Genomic DNA, 21200 nt, shown 5'->3' on the forward strand with positions numbered 1-21200 from the left:
AATTAAATTCCTTCCCCAATCCTGCAGATGCATTCCCTTGTTAAATAACCTCAGGTATTGTCTCTCCCCGTGTAACCAGTCTTGGCCGTGGTGGTTTTGTCACAAAAGCCCATCTTGTTGTATTTCCTGTCTTTGCTGCTGCTGTGTTCTGTACCACTGCCGATGATAATGACAAGAGGCACAGTTTAGTTAAAAGTTCTTGTAGTGCCACCTTCTTATTCTTTTGGCTCCTTCGATTCCTGGCCGGCCTGTGTTTTCTCTTCTGCTTGCCTTGTCCCTTCTGAATGGATAATGCAGACATCCTTTATTCTAACCCAAAGTTCTCCATCACCTGTGAAAATAAGAACAGACCCTTGTCCCCAGGTTAGCACTTGCCCTGGGCCCTGCCAGATACCATCAACGTCTCTCCATGTGACTTTCATATTGTGTTTAGGAAAAAGGAATCTGTTTGATTTAGTGTTGTCACTAGTACTGTTGTCATTTCCTGCCAGATATTTCATTGCAGGAGAGAGGTTGCAACTGTCAAATTTTAAGTAATTTGTAGTGTAGAGTGCAGTGTTTAATTGATGCCATGGGGATCCCTTAGCTCCCCTTTTTGTTTTTGGAGCACCATCTTTAATGTACGATTGGCGCATTCAACTATGGCCTGACCACAAGGGTTATAAGGAAGGCCAGTAGTATGTCGAATAGAGAACTCAGTACAAAACTTTTTAAAACCCTGCGAAATATATGCAGGACCATTATCAGTCTTCAAGCATTGAGGTGGGCCAGTGAAGGAAAAACAATGAAGCAAATGATTAATAACATTGCAAACAGCCTCATCCGCTTGAGCAGTAGCAAAAATAAAGCCTGAATAAGTATCAATAGACATATGAACATACCTTTGTCTTCCAAAGGGAGAATAATGAGTAACATCCATTTGCCATAAGGCGTTAGGTGTAAGTCCCTTGGGGTTATGGATATCAACATGGAAAGGGGGCTGAAAAGGCACACAAGTAGTACATCGCTTAACAATTTCACGTGCTTGTGATTTTGTTATGCCATACAAAGTTCTTAAAGACCTAGCAGATAAATGTGATTTATTATGACAATTCCTTGCTATTTCCATGTTCATTGTTAAAGATTTATCAACAAAATCATTATCCTCAAAAATCGGTCCTGGAGCAAGTATGTGGGACCTAACATGCAAAACAAAATTTTTCGGTTCTATTCTGTATGTTTTGTTACATATCATTAAGTAACTGATAGATGTTATTACCAGTATTTTTTATTATTGCAGTCTCTAGGTGTTTTAGGATTCCTTCTACATATTTACTATCTGTGATGATATTCATTGGCTCCTTATATTTGTGAAAGGCACAATAGACAGCATATAATTCATTCTGTTGTGTAGAGGTAAAAGGGGTATTAATCACCTGTAACTCCTTTCTTTTAGGGCACCAGATAGAGGTCTTGTTCATCTTTGTTGCGTCGGTAAAGACATTAATGCTGTGTACAGGTTCACTTGATGTGTATGTGGGTTGTATCCAAGGCCAATTCTCAAAGATTGTATGATATTTAAGGGGTTTTCCATACACAAGTTCCAAATTGATATTCACTTGCCAGTTAGGCATTGTTTGTATTGCCATTTCAATTATTTGTTGAGAAAATGGAAGGTATATGACTTCGGATGTGTGCCACATAATGTTAAACACTTGTTGTCAATTTTATGTGTTAAGTCCCCTATCAAAGCCATATAATTGCTTAATGTGTTTTTTACTTCAGATGGTAAATATACCCATTCTAAAAGGTTCTATTTTTGATGTATCACTGCTGTTGGAGAATTTGGGATATTAAATATAGAAGCTTCCACGCTTTCATGCATATCAGTCCTGTTTGTGTGTGCTCCAATTATTTGTTCCTGAATATACAACATTGTTTTCTTCGCCTCAGGGGTCAGAATCCGGGGTGAATCTAATTGAGGATTACCCCTAAGGCAATCATACAAGGGTATCAATTTATAATTTGGAATGCCAATCTGTTATCGGAGCCACTGTATATCTCCTATAAGTTTCTGAAAATCATTAAGTGTTTTCAATTTTTGTAGGTCTGTTGTTGGTGGATGTAAAACTATTTTCTCTTGAAGTATTTGATGGCCTAAATATTGATATGGTGGATGTTTTGAATCTTTTTTGGGGCTATCTGAAGCCCATGACTTTGCAACAAATCTTGTGTTTTTTGTAAGATTCCTTCCAACACTTCAAGATTGGGATGAGCACATAAAATGTCATCCATGTAATATATCATTTTTAGCTTTTTGTAATGGAATAGTAAAAAAGCAGTCTTTTAAATCAATAACTATCAAAGGCTAGGAAGTCATAAAGCATCGCTAATTTTCCTGACTTCTTTGCAATAATAAAAACAGGTGAATTCTAAGGAACCCAAACAAGTTCATTAGATTTCGTTTTGTATTTTGTCAGTTTTATGGATAGAAAAAGCACAAACAGTGGGTGGGAGGAAATAACAGCTCTCAGTAAATGTAAAATATCGTGCCCACAAATTAAGGGGAAATGAATTGAGTTTTAGCTATCTGTTATCCTAGTAGTTTAAATTCACCTTAAAATAATTGATTAGTGGTGATTTATTAGACAAGCTAAAAGTAATATCTGTAAAAGTCATATGAAACTTATCAAGGAATCTTGATTAATTTGTAACATTTTGGTGGTATACTTGTAGACTGTAGAAGAATATACCTAAAGTAAGCAAAGGGTGATACCTTTTTGTACCTTTTTCAGGGGTAATGATAAATCTATGAGACTGAAAGGCTTGTTAAAACTTGGGCATTAATAAGGAGAGTTTGGTAGTAGTAGGACAACTGCAAAGTTTATCATCCATATAATAAATTATTTTTGTCTGGGAATATTTCTGACTAACAAGTTTAATAGTGTTATGAACAAAATTTCGGCACATGGTAAGAAACATCCCTCCTTAAAGGATCACAATAGGGAAAATGGGAAATACTGATTTAATGAGACAACCATACCCAAATTCAAACTCAAAACAAAGTTAATTATAGTTCTAAGAGTCTTTTACCTCAAGCAGTAAGTTTCACTGATTATGGCTTAAAGCCAGATACAGTTAATTATTTTCATAGAAGTGCAATAAGCAATAAAGATTTACTAGGTCTCATATATATAAAAATTTTACTTAACATCCTTTCTTTCCCACATTTAAACTTGTCTTGGTGAGAAAGCCAATTATTAGAAATTATTTATATAAAGTTGCAATTTTCAGTAAGCTAAATGAATTGTTTAGGAACTCAATAACATAAACAAATTCTTTTCTCAGAGCAGGACCTTGGCACACAGCTGGTAGGAGCTTTTGGCAAGCTTACAAAGTTAAGGGAATTGCCTTGTGCCCCTCCTTTTCTCTCAGAAGTAATTAAAAATTCTAGGTCTTAACTTTAAAACAGTAACTTCAAATAACTTAGTTAACAATTTGGTAATTTTCATGAGTGATAGTTAAATTGTTTTAGCTCTAAGCTGTTCTTTAATCATAGGTAAAGACAGAAATACCTGATTTTCTAAATGACAGTTATAAAAAATCATAGAACAAGATTAACTGGACTTGATAAAATAATTTAGGTGGATTTACACAGTTATCTCACTACCTTTCAGTTTCTTTTAGTTCACATTTTAATAACATCTAAATTATTAAAAATTGCTTGACATAACACATAAAAGTGTACCAATTTGTAATGAGACTAGATTTTTAAAATTGAAATGCATATTACTAATGTGAATGATTTAAACTATCTTTAGATTGTGTTCCAATACTTAAAAACTTTTCTTTTTGATCTGAAGAGGAAACTCGTCCTCTTTATCTTGTCCCTCTTTCTCCCCCATCCCAACCTGGCCAGGGTTGGAATTCAGAGAAAGGAAGAGAATATTTTTCAACATAATCTTTCAATCTTATACCGAAAGCTTTGGCCAGAGCCTTAGAATGCAAAAAAGAAAGAGAATTTTTTCTCCAAAAGTTTCCAAATCTTTCACTCTCAAATCATCTATTCATGCAAACAGATTATATTATTCTTTCTATCCATACTTTTCTTATTCCTGTATGCTTAAACTTTCTTGCCTTTTGTCAAATTATATAACCTAAATAATGAAGTACTTTTTCTCCCATTCTCTCCCCCATCCACCCACTCCCGGGAATGCAGCTGGTATTAGGGAGGGGGAAGGGGAGAAAGTCACTGTCAGCATTTCAGAATCCAGTTGCAGCCCTTGGCTGCCTGGCAGTAAAAGATCAAATAAATTATAGACATTAATCACAGACCATCAGACAAACATAGAACACAATGACAGGGAGAATCCAAAAGCAAAAAACTTATCCGAAATTCCCTACACAAATGAAATAATACCATTTTTATTTTATCTTTTCTTTCCATGGTATTCTAAAACCAGGCAAAATCTTTCTTAAGGTTTTGGTTTTTATAAAAGGCAAAACAATCTGTAGTTGTATAGGGACCTCTCGTCGTGCTGCTTGAGTCTGTCTTACAGCTCAGGGTGTGGAGAGTGTGGAGGGGGTTTTGAAGCTTCAGCTAAGTCAGGATATAACCTATAAATCTTAGGTCTGTTCTCTCTCTCAGGAGAGCCTGCTCTGCTATTGTTAGGTGAGCACAACGAAGAAGTTGTTTGAGTACAGGCAGGGAATTCTGTCTTCTCACCCTGTATGTCAGCTTGCAAGCCCATTTTTATAAGCTTATATACAGTGAAAGTACCGAGGGGAACTGATTTCGGGCCTTTGATATTATAAAATTCTGTCAATTGTTCCCTTACTATCTTCCATGGTTCTAAATCTAAACTCCCTTCCCTTGGAAGCCATAGAGATGTTATATCAATAATATCTAGAAACTCTCTTATTTTCGTAAGAGTTACCAAGCACCCCTGTTCCTTGATCACTTGATATATTACTCTAACATTCTGTTCCTTATCTGAGAGTTCACCTAGATTTTGCCCCGTGGTAAGAAATTCTCTTACCACTCCATAGTCTTGCAATGGGATATGATTCGGAGACTTCTTTCTAAGAGGCTGCCTGGCTCCAACAGACCTTGGTGTCTTGATGTGGGTGTTGCGTCTTCTTGGTCCAGATGTGTCCTGACTGTTTCATGCAGCTGTCTTACTTTCCGTATCTTCAGTGCAGCTTCAGTGCAGCTTCATGGCAGCAGTGCAGCCCCACGTTGGGTGCCAGATTGTTGCGACTTTCTCACTTGGCTACAGAGCCTACCTAGGACCTAGGGTTTCCCAGTCACCCAAAGAATCAAGGCCAGCTTGATCTTTCACTCTGAACATGCATTGATAAGGTGTGAGAAAAGATGGCAGCAACTCCATTTATTTTTAGCAAAGCACTCATTTATATAGTAAAATAACAAGAACTCTGCCTCATGTTACAATGATGTATAACCCATGCCGTGCTCAAGGACAGTGCACGCACAGTCCGTGCACTTACCTACCACCAATCACAAATGCACTGTTAATGACTAATGAGTAACTAGGCAAGTTAGAGATGCATAAAAAAATGGAGCACTGAACCAGGCAATCTTTGCTCATGGACCAACACCCGAGAGGGGCCTCAGCCCTTCAGTGAAATCTCATGAACCGTCTGTGGCCCTCTACATCCTTACAGATCCCTAACAACTAGATACATTATAAATAGGATCATAGGATTGAGAGTTGGAAGAGACTTAATCATGTAATGATTAAAAAACAACCCAAATCTGCCATCCCTCTGTCTCCTAAGTTTCATTCTTTTCTACCATTTTACAAATGAGAAAAATGAAACCTAGGGTGATTTTATCACTGAGGTCATTAATAGCAGAGCTGTTAAGCCAACCTAGATCTTTTCACCATATCATATTGCCTTTCTGTGTTTGTTTTGTTTTTTAATCTGGATGGCAAGTACTATACTTATGTATGCAGAGATAGTGACAGTGTTTATGTAGGGTGACCAATAGCAAAAAACAAGATGTCCTTTGATTCTCATTCAGTATGGTTACCCTGAACAGACATAGCTAGCCTCTGTTTTTATACTTAGGAAATATATGCAGTATATAAAAATTCTGAGACTACATTTATTCTAGCCTACCCTTAAAGGAAATTTTTTTTATTCTTAAATGTGCAAATAAATTTGATGTTGTTATTACCTAATTAATGTTAATTTTCTTACATTGAAACAATTTAAGTTACTCAGAATTCAAATTCTCAGCAATCCTTAGAGAATCCAAAGATAGTAGATGATTGCTTTTCAAAAGTTTTACATTGAATGGATTCTCAGTAAAGCTATTAAAATTTAATTTAAATCTGAAATGTTGTTATGCATTCTAAAACAGTGTGTTTTTAATTTCTACCTCTCACATTCTAACTCTAGAACAGTTCAAATTACTTTTGTTGCCTATGTTTGTAATTTATAGATGCATTACCATGCTTCATTCACGATTCTAACATTCTAATGGTTTTCTTGTTTATTATAGTTTTGGCAGAATTGCTTGAAAAGTTTGTGTTGGATCTCACTGAAAACCCATTTGACTGCTATTTTCCTGCTGTTGAATATAAAGGTACACATTCAAACTCTGTTTTCATAATGTAAACATTTATGTGTACAATTTAACAAGAACAGTAATATTTTTGAATTTTTAGAAAAGTGTGAAGTGAGGGGATGCAGGTCATATGTTGCAGAAGTAACAAACATAGGAGCTACAAACATCAATGGTAGGCTGGACCTGTGCATTTATTGATGTAAGGAGCTCCCAGTGAGTAAACTATAGCCAGCAGACTCACAACTGTATTACAGATTAGTCTTAGAAATTGCTGGAGGCACTGAGAGGTTAAATGAGTTGGCCAGCCATACAGTCAATATGTGTCAGGCAGGACATGAACCAACATTGTCCTGACTCTGCAGTCAGCCCACTCTCTAGTACCATGCTTCCCCTTAGACATGATATTGCAAGTTGAATTTTAGAACTTTACTTTAGCTGGATTTTTAAAATATCCTTCTTCACTAAAAATCATACCAACATATCTAACCAGTAGCAAAATAAACTGCTTTTTAAATTTTATTTTTTTCCTTTACTTTTATTTTTTGCTTATTTTTTGATAGATATTAAAGATTCTGAAGAAGTTGAAAAGAAAGCAGGGAGGTTATATAAAAATGTAAGGGGTTCTTTAATAATCTTCAACCCATTCTTGGTTTTTTTGCCCCCTCTTTGAACATTATCTCTTAGTTTTATAGGTTTGAGGTAATAATCTCTGTGCTGTTTCACTTTGTACAGAGAAGAGAAGAGAATCAGCTAAGTGCCTTACAAATATTATCTTATTTGGTCCTTACAAAAGCTCTGGGAAATAAGTGCTATTTTTAATTCCCATTTTGCAGTTGAAGAAACTAACACAGATTAAATGACTTGCTCAGGATCATACAGGTGGTATATGTGCCTGAGGTTAGATTTTAGTTTACGTCTTTTTTGACTGCAGTCAAATAGTAAGAGTAATATTAGCTAGCATTTATGTAGCACTTTAATGTTTACAAGACACTTTGCAAATGTTATCTCATTTTATCTTTACAACAACCGTCAAAAGTAGGGGCTCTTATTATCTGCATTTTACAGATCCGGAAACTGAAGCAAACAGAGATTAAGTGACTTGCTTAGGGTCTGAGTATCTGAGTCTGGATTTTAATTGAAGTCTTCCTGACTCAAAGTCTAGCACTCTATCCATTCTGCCAATTAGCTGCCTTTTTCTGATTTTTCAAATGGCTATTAATAGTTTTAATTTTTAAAAAATTATTTGTATCATTTATCTGCTTATCTGTTAGGAAATGGGTTTAAGTTTAACATTTCGAATCAATTTGCATGTCACATATCAGTTTTTAATGCAAAAATGTTTAACTCATCCCTATATTTTTTCTTATTCTATTTATATTTTTTATGTCTGCATTCTAAAAATAATTAATCAGATGTGTATTTTTTATAATTTCCTCTTTCTCACAGCTGATTACAAAGTAATACATACATATGTGTATATATATATACATATATATATATATACACACACACACACACACACACACATATATTTGTATTTACATTCTCTGCTTTATTTTTAGGGGGTCACTTTTGATATTTTGATGTTTTGAATTTTTCTGGTAGTGGATTCTGTTCTAAACCTGCTTTCTGCCAAATTGCTGCCCCAGTTTCTTAACTACTCTTAGTGAATAAAGACACCATTCCAGACATAGTGGAGTTTGTTTCCATTCTCTTAATTTTAAAAGCTACCTCATAAAATTATTTGTTCTTTTATTTGATAAAAATCACTTGTAAATCCATCAAGCCTAGTTGTTGATATTGTTTTCAGTCATTTTTAATTTCCCATGAAATTTTACTTTTTCTCTGCTCAGTTTCTTATATTGTGAACATTTTATTTAGGTTCTCTCTTTCTTGTTGAGCACATTTTGGCATTTAATTTTATATTAGTAACTAATATTTTTTAAAAGCTTTCTGTTTTGTTGCCATGGGATCTGATATCATATTTTCTAGTAAGTTTATTTCCCCTCCATTATGAATTCCTCCTTTTTTATTTTAGATTTTAACAATTTATTTTTCCTTCTTCATTTTTTTATCTTAGTTAATATTTTGCAGTGTTTATTACTCTTCACAACCCTTTGTTTTACTTATTATCTACTTTTAAATTTTTAGTTTTTTCACTTTCAATTTAAAAAAAATATTTTTTATTAATTTACTAGACTTATACATTTTTAAAATTGCATGCTTAGTTCATTAGTACTGTTTATGCAATACCCATTATCCCCGTCTTTTTATCTCCACCTATTGAAATTAAACCCCATCTTAAAAGCCAAGACAAAATTTACTTTCATGAAAAAAAATTTACTTTCATGAAGCTTTCCCTGACTATTCTAGTAAAAATTAATTTTCCCACAGAATTCCGGTAACACTGGTATACGCAAAATGTCAAACATATATGCATTGAATAGATGCTTTTTGGAAGATTCAAGGGAGGATGTCATAGACATGGATGAGTTGTGAACTATACCCAGTAGAAGTCATATTTTCTACTAATGTTGACTAATGAGAATTTCTCTCTTTTGACATATCATTGAATTTTTTTGGATGTAGCAAACAATTAATGTTGCAAGATGGAAGTTTTCTAAATACTGAACAAGATGGATTACTCAGTGAACATTCATGTGTTTTCTGCCCTCCTGCATCATTTCCAAATCACGCCAAATGATAGCTCAGATGTTAGCTTTTCAGCTTGTTCTCTGGGCATGTATTTAGAATGAATGTGAATTAAAATTCCTTAAAGGCTATAACTGATTAACTACAATTGAGATTATAGGAAAAATAAAATGCCCTTCTGTTGATTGATTCTTTAATATTTAATTTGGTGATATATTAAAGTTGATGGTATTATTACTGTTAGCCCAAGGCTTTACATATCTTTATGATTTATCCCTCCTTTTTTTTTTTTTGCCCAAGGGACAGCATTTTGCTATTATAAATTACTATTTACTGCAAATAAACAAAAAAGTGTTATTTTTAATATGAAAGGTGTTTCAAAAGAAAGCCTGATTAGGTAGATTCAATGTTTTCCAAGTTTCCTAAAATGAGAAATTGATCATCTTTTTAAAAATGACAACTTTCTAAACCCTCAGGTAGCTGAAATTAGAATAACAATCATCCATCTGTTGTTGATTCCCTCAGGATTTCAATCTATTATAAAATTTTCAAATGTGAAAAAAATTAATTTAGCTAGACTTTATCCCCTTAAGAGAGAAGAAAGAACAGATAAAGTTTAACACATTTGCAATTTATAGTTCCTTATAGGTGTCTACACAGATCTTAACTGAAGCTAATATTCTGGTATACTGGGCTACCTTGACAGGGAGATGGATAGTTTTATTCTCTCCACATATTATAATTGCCACTTAAAAAATAATACATTAAATAGCTCTTTTAGAAAATTATCTTTCATCTCAAAATTCTTGTTAACCAAATATTTAAAATATAACAGGTAGCTGAGAATTATCCCTCCTTCAGAATATTAAAGTATAAGTTTATTGAGCACAGAAACTAATTCTCTGCCATATTTACTACATACCACCAGTTACCTTCTGTCAATACATATATGTACCATTATTTGAGCATTCAACAAATGTGATTGTCATCATCATGAATATGTACTTATTTAGTAACTAATTGGTTCAGAACACTGAATCTGAGAATATAGGGGAGTATGGTTCCTAACCTCAAGGAGTTTGCAGTCTAGTTGGGGAGACTAAATGTATGAATAAAAATGTAAATACCAATACAGAGTGTAATATCAAGAGCCAAATAAGTGATTTTTTTTCTCTTCCTGAGCTGTAGTCATTCATTACCAACTGCCTACTGGACATTTCTATTGGAATGCCCTGGCAGTGTTTCAAATTCAGCACATCTGAAACTGAACTAATCTCCCTCCCTACTCCCCTATACCTAATTCACCACATCTCTGAACTAGTATATTTCTGTGAAGGGTACCAAGGATTCCAGTCTTTCAGTCACCCAGATTTACAACCTTAGAGTCATCCTTAGCTTTTCTTTCTTATCCCAATATATCTGCTGACTTTCCAAGTCTTCTCGTATCTATGTCCACAACATCTCTCAAGTCAGTCCTCTACACTGCTATCATACAGCCTCTACTCTAGTTCAGGCCTTCATCAGTTTTTGCCTGGGACATTGTAGTTGTATCCTAGTTTGTCTTCCTGAATCGGGTCTCTCATTTCTGTATTCTATCCTTCACATAGCTGCCAAACTGATCTTCCTAATATATGCAAAGCACCATGTCACTCTCCTACTCAGTAAACTCTAGTGACTCCCTACTGCCTTTAAAATAAAAATATAACAGTTCTATAGGGCATTTAAATCCTTTTACAACTTATTATACATTATTCCCTTTCATAGACACTGGAGTCCAGCCAATCTGGCCTCTTTTTTGGTTCTTGTATGATAACATTCCATCTCTGACTTCCATGACTTTTCACTTACTGTTCACCGTGTCTGGAATTTACTTCCTTCTCTGCTTCATCTCAGAATACTTAGTTTTCTTCATGGCTTATCTTAAGCACCTCCTTCCACATGAGGCCTTTTCTGTTTTCCCCAACTGATAGTTTCTTTCCCCCTCCCCACTTTTTAATCTGGTTTATGTCTACCTAAATATACTAAAAATGAAGGCACAAAGGGAGTGTTTTGGCTCACTGACTTCTTGATTAAAGTGAAAGTTTTCTTACCTTTCAACAAATACAGGCAACAATTTAGAAAAGTTGATAAATATCAATGTAGTTCCTGCTTCTTCAACTATGGGTTTGTCCTCCAGTGGAGAAATTTGTTACTCTTCCAAAAATTTATTTTTCCACACCATTAACCAAGTGCCAGACAATACAAAATTTTTTTTTGTTATATATGCCTTAGTATATTGAACTAAAAATAGAACAGACTGAAATGAATGATTTTACCACGTAGTAAATATATTCTTTCAACTATTTTTTTGCCCTTCAGCTATTTATAGGTTAAATGCTTTTTCTTTCTAAATAATATTCTTTGATTTTTGTACAAATTCTGCTTGAATTAAACTTGGGTAAATAGACATGATATATAGAACATATGGCATTTTGAGTTGACACTTTTAGAACTTTTTAGAGCTTTATTTTGCTATACCTTTCATAGTGTCTTCAGAGAGTGGAAAAGTGGAAAAATGAAAACTTCCATTTGCTGTCTGACTTTACTTTAAATATAAATAAAAAGTATTAGTTTTAAAAATTCCTTTAGGAAATAGTTACTGAGTATGGAGTATATGTATATATCTGTAATAGATGTTTGCTTTTGTTTTTGAAGATCATCATAGATGATTGATTTGTGTGTAAATTGGATTTCAGTGAGGCAGAGTTGCACAAAGTCATCATCGTCACTCTCTTTTCCTGAGTCATTGAAGTCCAGTGACAGGACAAAAGTCAAGATGACTGGTGATGACCTAGGTTGCAGTGGATGACCTTGGCATCTTCAATGCCTGACCAAGCTCTAAGCACTCCACAGAGCCTCCTCCATCTGACTTCATGACCATTGGAACAAATTGTTCTCATCCACCCATTCTAGCTGTGAAAGTCTTTACGTGCTTGAGGTAGATATCCACCTAATTCACCAACAGGTTTGAGGCTTACTCTCAACTTACCCTCAACCTGGTTTAGTCCGACCCAGATCTGACTATGGGCAAAGCAACAGAGTCTTGTCCCCAGAGCCAGCAAAGAGACTCCTGTAATCTCCTTGTGATAAGTTACTGAACCCTCTTACTGTCTGTGGGCTGAGAGCTCCAGAAACAACTGTTGCCACTGCTGATTCACTAACTCCCAAGGCCTGTTACTGGTTTGCTGGGGCCCATTCTGCACTGACCTGGCATGTGCTGTACTGTGCTCTACCCTTACCCAGGTGCGACAGACCTTTCCCCTTGACCTCCTAAGTTGTCTTTGGCTGGAAAATTATTTTACCCCATCCTTTTGTGGGTTCTGTCTCTTTAGGAGTTGTTTTATGGCATTATTTAAAGGTGATCAGAGGGGTTTTGGGGAGAGCTCAGGCAAGTTGCTGCCTTTTCTCTGCCATCTTGGCTCTGTCCTAATTGTTTATTTGATTGTATTTTAAGGGAATAGAGGGATCCTTTGAGGAAGGAGGAAGGAGGGAGTGCACTCCCAAGCACATGGAAGAGCCAGTGCAAAGACACAGAGAAAAAAATGGACTGTCATGTGTGAAAGAGAGGGAAGACCAGTTTGACTAGACTATAGAGGGGCAACAACGGGATTAGTGTTCAGTGAGGCCAGAAAGATAAGTGAGGCCCAGGTTGTATAGAATTTAAAAATCTAAACTGCAGAGTTTATATTATAACTTAGAGACTATAGGTAGCGACTGGAGCTAATTGAGTTGCAGGAGGGTAACATGGTCATATCTACACCTAAGGAAAATTCCTTTGGCTGTGTAGTGTATTGGATGGAGTGGTGAGACACTTGAGGCAGAGACCAACTGGATGCTGTTGAAATAATCTAGTTGAGCCATGGTAAAGGCCTGAACTAAGGTAGTAGCTGAGTGAGTGGAGAAAAGGCTTCAGATGTGAGACATGTGAAGGTAAAAACAGCAAGATTGGGCAAGTAACTGGATATTTGTGGTGAGGGAGAATGAGTAGTCAAGGATAATACTAAGATTATAAATCTAGGAGATTGTAAAGATAGTGGTGCCTTGATAAGAATAGAGAAATTTAGAAGAGGGGTGGGTTTGGGGGTTGAGGACAGGGAAGATTGTTAGTTTGGGGCATGTTGATCTTGAGATGCCTCCAAGAAGAACCAGTTTGAAATGTTCAATAGTCAATTAGTGTGAAAGACTCAAATTCGGAGGAGAGACTATGCAAAGTATTTAACCTGGTACACAGTGACTATATGACCCTGGGCAAGGCATTTAACCTCTCAGTGCTCCAGGCAATTTTTTAGTGCTACAAACTGTAGAACAGATTCTGGCCTGCATGAATAGAGGGAATTCCTCACTAAGAAATCATAGGTCTAGTTAAAAAAAATGAAGAGTGGAGTAGGGTGGAGGGCAAGGTATTAGGTTAGGAGCTGGGGAAATAAAGACAAACAAAACTATCTCTGCCACAAGGTTTCAATCTACTGAGAGTCGGAGTAAGAGAATGGAGTCAAGGTACAGTATGTATATTATTGTTGAGTAGTTTTTCAGTTGTGTCTGACTCTTCATGATCCCTTTTGGAGTTTTCTTGGCAAAGATATTAGAGTGGTTTTTGCTATTTCCTTCTCCAGCTCATTTTACAGATGAGGAAACTGAGACAAACAGGAATAAATGATTTGCCCAGGATCACACAGCTAGTAAGTGTCTGAGGGCAGATTTAAACTCAGGAAGATATCTTCCTGACTCCAGGCCTGGTACTCTATCCACTGAGTAACCCAGTTGACCAAAAGTATGTGTACAAGTAAGTAGATACAAAATATTATGAAAAGAATTGCATTCACACAGTTTAGCTCTTCATCACAGAATGTTAGAGAGACAAAGAAGACAGATACAAGATATATGGAGATAAGACCAACTCAGCAGCTGATTAGATATGGTATTTTATAGAGAGGGAAGAGTGAAGGTTATGAATCTGTGTAACTAGAAGGAAGTTAGTATTGTCAATAGAAATAGAGATATTTGGAGGGGAAATGGTTCCCACTTGGTGGACATAGAATCATAGGGTTGGAGATAACTATGGAATATGTAAGTACCTACCATATACAATGCACTTTGCTCAGTACTAGGGATACAGTAATAAAAATAAAATTCAGGGCCCTTCAGGAATTTATATTCTGCTGGGGTTGGAGTTGGAGTCAGTATGCCTTGCTTATCCCTACCTGCCTGCTCTTCACTTATGTCATTTCTTCTCAGTTATGATTACTTTTCTTTTGTTATCCATATGCTTTTCTGTGTAGTCTTCTTGGCCATTCTGTCCTCTCTTTCATCTTCCTTTCTTTTGAACTTCTAGCTTACATACAGTCTATACAAAATAATTAAGTGTTTTATTATATTCCCTTATATCTGTCATTCCAGGTGAGTTACGTTGGTAGTCCTACAAGATTTTAAGCTTTTTGAAGTTATGGAGCCATGTCTTATGCTGCATCTTTTCTTTCCTTCCCTATTCCCCCCTAAACTCCCTCATCTTGGCACAGTGCTAAATACATATATTTATAATTATATAATCTCTAAGGAAAGAATTAGAGGATCTTTGCCTCAGGGCACAGTTGTCCAAGGATGGCTTTTTTGTCCCAAGATAGGAGATTTAAAAAACCTCTAACAAGAAACTGTATTCAGTTAAGGAGGAAGGCAGGAGTAGAGCCTGACAGGGCTTGACCTGATAGTTGGTTGTGGATGGAGGCTGGTGATAGGAACCAGTAGATGGGGGCCAAACTGTCTGAACGATCAGATAGGATGCCAGTTAGAAGGCACAAAATTTAATGCAGAAAAGAGCTCATGTGTTTTAAGAAAAATTTCTGACATTAGGTTGGAAAGAATAAAGACTAGAGGAAAGGAGAACATTAAGGAGACTGTGGCATTCACTTAGTCTTAAAATGATGGTTACCTAGATTAGTAGTAGCCAGAGATATATGAGAAATATATTACAAAGGCAAAATTAATGGTATTTGGATAATGTTTATGGTGGTGTTAGAAATGAGGGTAGAATAATCAAGGATAAATTTAAGGTTTGACTGGGAGAATTTTGGTAGGAATAGAAAATGAGGATGGAATCAAGATTATTGGAAGAACATTAATAGAACTATAGAAGCCAGAGGTAATGCTGGTTTTTTGAGAGAGAAATTTTATTTTATTTTACACATGTTGCATTGAAAGTGACAGTAGAATACTCATGTGCATAATAGGAGAAATTTCACAAGAGGTATGATATTAAAATCAATAGTAGAAATCAAGTCTAGACATGCAAACTTTAGAGAGATGGAGAATATATCTGTTAAGCATTTACTACAAGCCAGGTACTATGATGAGTGCTGGCATTCAAATATAAGCAAGCAAGGCAAGTTTTGCCCTGAAGTAGCATACTTTCTAATGAAGATAGGGGAACTGGAACAGGGTGGGTGAGTGCTAAAGCAGTATAGTACAGAGATGGCCATAAAGTGGCATGGACTTTTGTTTCTGGGCTAGAAAAAGGTAAAAGGTCAGCTATCAGAGCCAGGGGACTCAGGAGAGAGCCTAATAGAGGTGACTGTTGATGATGATGATGAGAATGATACACTGACACTGATACTGCACTTCTTAAAGTTTTCAAAGTAATTTACATACATCAGCTCATGTTATCCTTACCACAACTCTTAAGGTAAATGTTATAGTTGTTATTTTTATTTTATAGATGAGGAAACAGAGGCTAAGATAAGTTAAATGACCTGCACATGGTTGCACAGTTGAAGTAAAAAAAAAAAGCAGATGTGATCTACAAGGGAGAGAGTGAAGAGTGGAAGATCACAATGTTAAAGATTAATATTGGACAATGGCCACATATAGAGGGTGGAAGGAATAATTATAAGGAATAATAAGAGCATAGAAAGAATAGTCATTGAAGTAGAGCCATGACAGTGGAATATTATGAAATCCAGGAGAGAAGACAGTTTCACAATGGAGATAGGGTAGTCAAATTTGAATGCTTCAAAGAGGTCATTTTTTAATTTTAAAGGACTTAACATGACTATTAGAAGTGATGATTAGAATTAATTTGGTTTCACCGGTAAACACCTTAAGAGTAAAGACTGTTTAATATTTTTTGTATTTGTATCCTCGGTGCCAAGAACGGAGCCTAGCACACAGAAGCTACTTACTAAATCTTTGTTGCTTGATTGATTGACAAACAACATTTTAACTTCAAATACATTGAGCATCTTATGAATTACATTCAATTGCCCTTTCAGATATCAATTATGAGTGTGCTTTTGAATATTTTTTTCCAATTTCCATTATACTATAAAAATACAGCTTGGGGAGTCACTTGTATGAATCTAACCACATATCAACATGAAAGAAAAAATTTTAATGACAAAATAAAACTGTGCCTATGGTTCCCAGTAGAATATTTCAATGACAATTTTAGCTGCACAGGTAACATTTTATCAAATTATCGTGGTGTTTTTCCATACTGAGATATTTTCAGTCAAACTGATTGGTACACATTAAAGCAGAATAGTCTCAACCTGGGCTTTTGTCCTTATTGTTCTTATGATATGACTGGCACAAATACTTGATGGGAGGGGGGTGTTTACATGTGATAATAGCCATATTTTTCCATTCCTTTATTCTCATCATAAGAAATCCTTTAGACAGTAGGAAAAAATCCTCAGTAAATACTGAATCAAATTGAGCATGATGCTCTATCCACTTCTACTTTAATAAGGAAACAGTGTGCTCTCCTAAATTCTTTGTTGTTGTTTAGTAGTTTCAGTCGTCTTCTACTCTTCATGACCCCTGTTGGGGTTTTCTTGGCAAAGATATTGGAGTGGTTTGCCATTTCCTTCTCCATCTCATTTTACAGATGAGGTAACTGAGGCAAATAGGGTTAGGTTAAGTGACTTGCTTAGGTTCACACAGCTGTAAGTGTCTGAGTCCGGATTCAAACTCAAGTCTTCCTGACTCCAGGCCTAGTGCTGTATCCACTGCATCACCTAGCTGTCATTCTAAATTCTAGAATGCCACAAAGGACCCCTTTTAAGGAGTTTAGAGAATAAAGAATGTATCTCAGGCCATTATCCCATAATTATCTTCCTAAAATGGGGTTTATCTCAACCTACCCTCTGAGCTACACATCATTTAAATTTTCTTAAGCACAACATTCTATTCACCATGATGTGAATAAAGCACTAAATTTGGAATCAGAGAAAGTGGGTTTTGAGTCCTAGCTACTTATTAGCTATGTGCCCTAGTTTCCTCATCTGTAAAATGGAACTACTACATACCCTACAGGGGCACTATATACCTTACAGGAGTATTGTAAGGAAACTACCATATAACAGTGAGCTATTACTGTTCTAATTTTTGGTAAAAACAAAAAAAATCCTTTCACTATTAACTATTGCCCATTTGTAAGATATTGATAAGCTACTTATGTAAATCAGTATCATTTAAAATTTACTGTTTAATCTCTGAAAAAAGTATGTAACATATAGTAATATCAATCTTTGAGAATACCACATGAATAGGAGTATGGATTACTTTTAAAAGATTTAAACCTGTAAATTATATGAAATTTAGAGCTTTGCTTTTAAATATTGAGATAAATGAGCAGATCATATTAGATTCTACTCAAAAATTTTGAAGATTGTAGTCTGGTGCATTGCTAGATGAAAGTGCAGTATTTCTAGATTGTTTTCAGTTTGACATTCATATGTGCTAGAAAATATACAGCCCAGTAAAATAGGAAAAAAGTCTAATAGATCACATCTTATTTTTAATGTAATTTTAAATGCCTTTTTAGGACAGAAGGTAATTATGTGAAGTTTTATGTTAAGTTATTTGAAAATAAACTGATGGCATTTAGAGTACAAATTCATCAAGTGTTTTCAAAATTCACTTTAAAATATGTAAAAATATTGCTTTCATCAATTTCCAATTAAATGTGATTATTATTCAGGCTTTAATTCATTTTTATGACTCAGTTTTCTATTGTTTTTAGCTATTGATGCAAATGTGAAGAATGAAAGTCTTTCATCTGTGCAGCAGCTTGGCATTAAAATGACTGTCAGGTATACTTTTTGAAACTGTCTCTCATGTATTTTCTGATTTTGTTTTATCTGCCTGGAGTATGTTTAATAATATTTATTTAACACCTCATGATTTTGTATTATTTAAATCAGAGTTCATCTTTAAGAAAATGAAACAAAAACTTGTTTTTTTAAAAGATATTAGCACATCATTAAATGATCTTTACAAACTAAAACTCTTCGTTATTCTAGAAGCCAGTTGCAACATATTTAAACTGTATCACTGTTAGTTCTTTCCAAATATAGCATTTTAAAATCAGCATGTAATAGCATAGTATTACCTATTTTCTAAAAATGTAATTACTTCTAATTGTTATTCTAGGGTGATGAGCACAGTAAATGTAAAAATAAATGCACAAATTAAAATTAATGAATTGGAATTAATGTAGTTGGGTTTCATAATTTTAAAGTTATACTCTGCTAAAGAAAAAATAAGTATAATGTGCTGACCTGGTAGTTAAAAATCCTGGTTTCCCTGACCCTCAGAGAATCACCTCTGTAAAACCAGGATATTAATACTGTTCTTGCCTTCAGAGGATCAAATAAGACAATTTGTATGAAAGCATTTTGAAAACATAAAGTATTATAAAAATTTAAGATTTTTGTTATTTTTCCTCACTTTGCCACTGATTGGTTGTGTACTTGGATATGTTACTAAGCATTTCTGAGTCTTGTTCATCAGTTGGGTATTGTGTAACAGATAATTTATCAGGCCCTCTCCAAAATCTGATAGGTCTTTAATTCCAAGTCCAGTACTTCACAGACTGTATTAAATCAGGATAAAACCACCACTAGAACTTTCTGTGGCTTTGAACTACCTATCCATTGTCCCCCCATTCCTGTACTATTATACTTCTTGAGAGTACTTCACACTTGCTGCCTCTACTTTCTCACCACCCTTTTATTGTTTAATCCCTTGCGATATGGCAGCCATTTCCACCACTCTTCTGAAACTTCATTCTTAAAAATCCCCAATGACCTTGTAATCCAATAAATTATTCACATTTTTCTTTTTTGATCTCTCTGTACTATTTGACCAAGGTGACAATATTCTCCTTCTTGAAACTCTTTGATGTCTTGGCCTCTTTAACACCTTCCTAAGCTGGTTCTTTTATCTCTGTCCATACATCTTTTATTCCTACTTTTTTTTCTCCTTTTGCCTCCTCTTGATATTTCTCTTCATGGATATTCAGTAGCATTACAAACTAAATTTGTCTCAAATTGAACATTTCTCTCACCCCTCTCCCACAACTTGCTATTCCTCCCAGTTTCCCTATTGACACTATCATCTTACATCTTAATCCTGTTGCAAAACTTCACTGTAATCTGTCTCCTTTCTCCCTCAACTTCACATATGATCACTAAATCCTGTATATTCTACAACATTATCTCTTGAATATGTTCCAGTTTCTACTGTTATCACTCAGATTCAATCCATTGATAACTCTTGTACTTGTTTTCTAACTGGCCTTCCCTGCCTCCCATCCTTCCTTCCTCTAACCAGTTCTGTATATTACTGTGAGATTACTCTTCCTTAAAATAAGGTTGATTGTGTTATATACTTCCCTGTTTCAGAGTCTTTAATGGCTTCCCATTTCCTCAAGCATAAAATCCAGACATTCCACTGGCATTTAGGGCTTTCCCAAATTATTTTTAAAATATATTTTATTTCACTGAATATTTCTTAATTGCATGTGAAAAATAAGTTCTTTAAAAAAATTAAGCTCCAAATTCTTTCTCCCTCATACCCCCCTTTGAGAAGGCAAGCAATTTTATATCAGTTATACAAGTAAATTCATGGAAAACATTTCTATTTTAGCCATGTTTCAAAAGAAAACACAAAGAAAAAGAATGCAAAAAAAAATCTTCAATCTGCATTTATATTTCATCAGTTCTTTCTCTGTAGGTGGATAGCATATTTCATCATGGGTACTTTGGATCATTGTCCTGATTAGAGTAGCTACGTCTTTCACAATTGATCATACTTATAATATTGCTGTTACTGTGTACAGTGTTCTCCTGGTTCTGCTCACTTCACTTTGTATGAGTTGATAGCAGTCTTCACAGTTTTTTTTGAGAGCATCCTGCTAATCATTTGTTCTTACAGCACAATAATATTCCATTACAATCATATACAATAACTTGTTCAACCATCCCCCAATTGGTGGCCATCCTCTCAAATTTCAGTTCTATGTTACTCTAAAAGAACTGCTATAAGTGTTTTTGTTCAAATGGGTTCTTTTCCCTCTTTTTGTTTTTTTAAATCTCTTTGGGATGCAGGCATAGTAGTGGTTGTATTATATTGTATTGTATTGGACTAGTTCAGAATTCTATCAACAGTGTATTAGTGTCCCAATTTTTCCATATCCTCTCCAGCATTTTTCATTTTCCTTTTTTGTCTTGTTAGCCAATCTGATTGTGTGGGGTGATATTTCAGAGTTGTTTTAATTTGCATTTTGCTAAGCAGTAGTGATTTAGGGCATTTTTCAAGTGACTTTTGGTAGCTTTGATTTCTTATTCTGAAAACATCCTTGTTCATATCCTTTGACCATTTATCAACTGGGGAATTGCCCTTATTTTTTATTAATTTGACTCAGATCTCTACATATTTGAGAAATGAAGCCTTTATTAGAGAAACATGTTGCAAAATTTTCCCCCAATTTCCTTTTCTCCTAATTTTGGCTGCATTGGTTTGTGTAAAAGTTTTGTTTTTCTTTTTTTTTTTATTCATATAATTAGAATTATCTATTTTGCCTCCTATGATCCTAACTTATTTGGTCATAAACTCTTCCCTTATCCATAAATCTGGCAGGTACATTTTCCCATGATAT

The 21200-nt window shown here is 34.9% G+C and overlaps 1 protein-coding gene across 4 annotated transcripts in view; it reads left to right on the plus strand.

Moving 5' to 3' along the window:
• TBC1D32 (TBC1 domain family member 32) overlaps positions 1–21200 on the plus strand; it is a 237185-nt gene that overhangs the window by 151452 nt on the left and 64533 nt on the right. For 3 of the 4 annotated variants that reach the window (XR_013486958.1, XM_020986958.2, XM_078155176.1), the window contains 2 exons: positions 6509–6592; positions 18282–18351. Coding sequence is in view for 3 of the 4 variants with exons in the window: in XM_020986958.2 (XP_020842617.1) it covers positions 6509–6592; positions 18282–18351 (154 nt within the window). In the remaining variant the exon portion in view is untranslated. The remainder of the gene's footprint in view (positions 1–6508; positions 6593–18281; positions 18352–21200) is intronic. The other variant, XM_078155175.1, reaches the window with a different exon arrangement.

Source organism: Phascolarctos cinereus, unplaced genomic scaffold, assembly GCF_003287225.1.
Source record: "Phascolarctos cinereus isolate Bilbo 61053 unplaced genomic scaffold, phaCin_HiC Scaffold_5;HRSCAF=322, whole genome shotgun sequence".
Lineage (NCBI taxonomy): Eukaryota > Metazoa > Chordata > Mammalia > Diprotodontia > Phascolarctidae > Phascolarctos > Phascolarctos cinereus.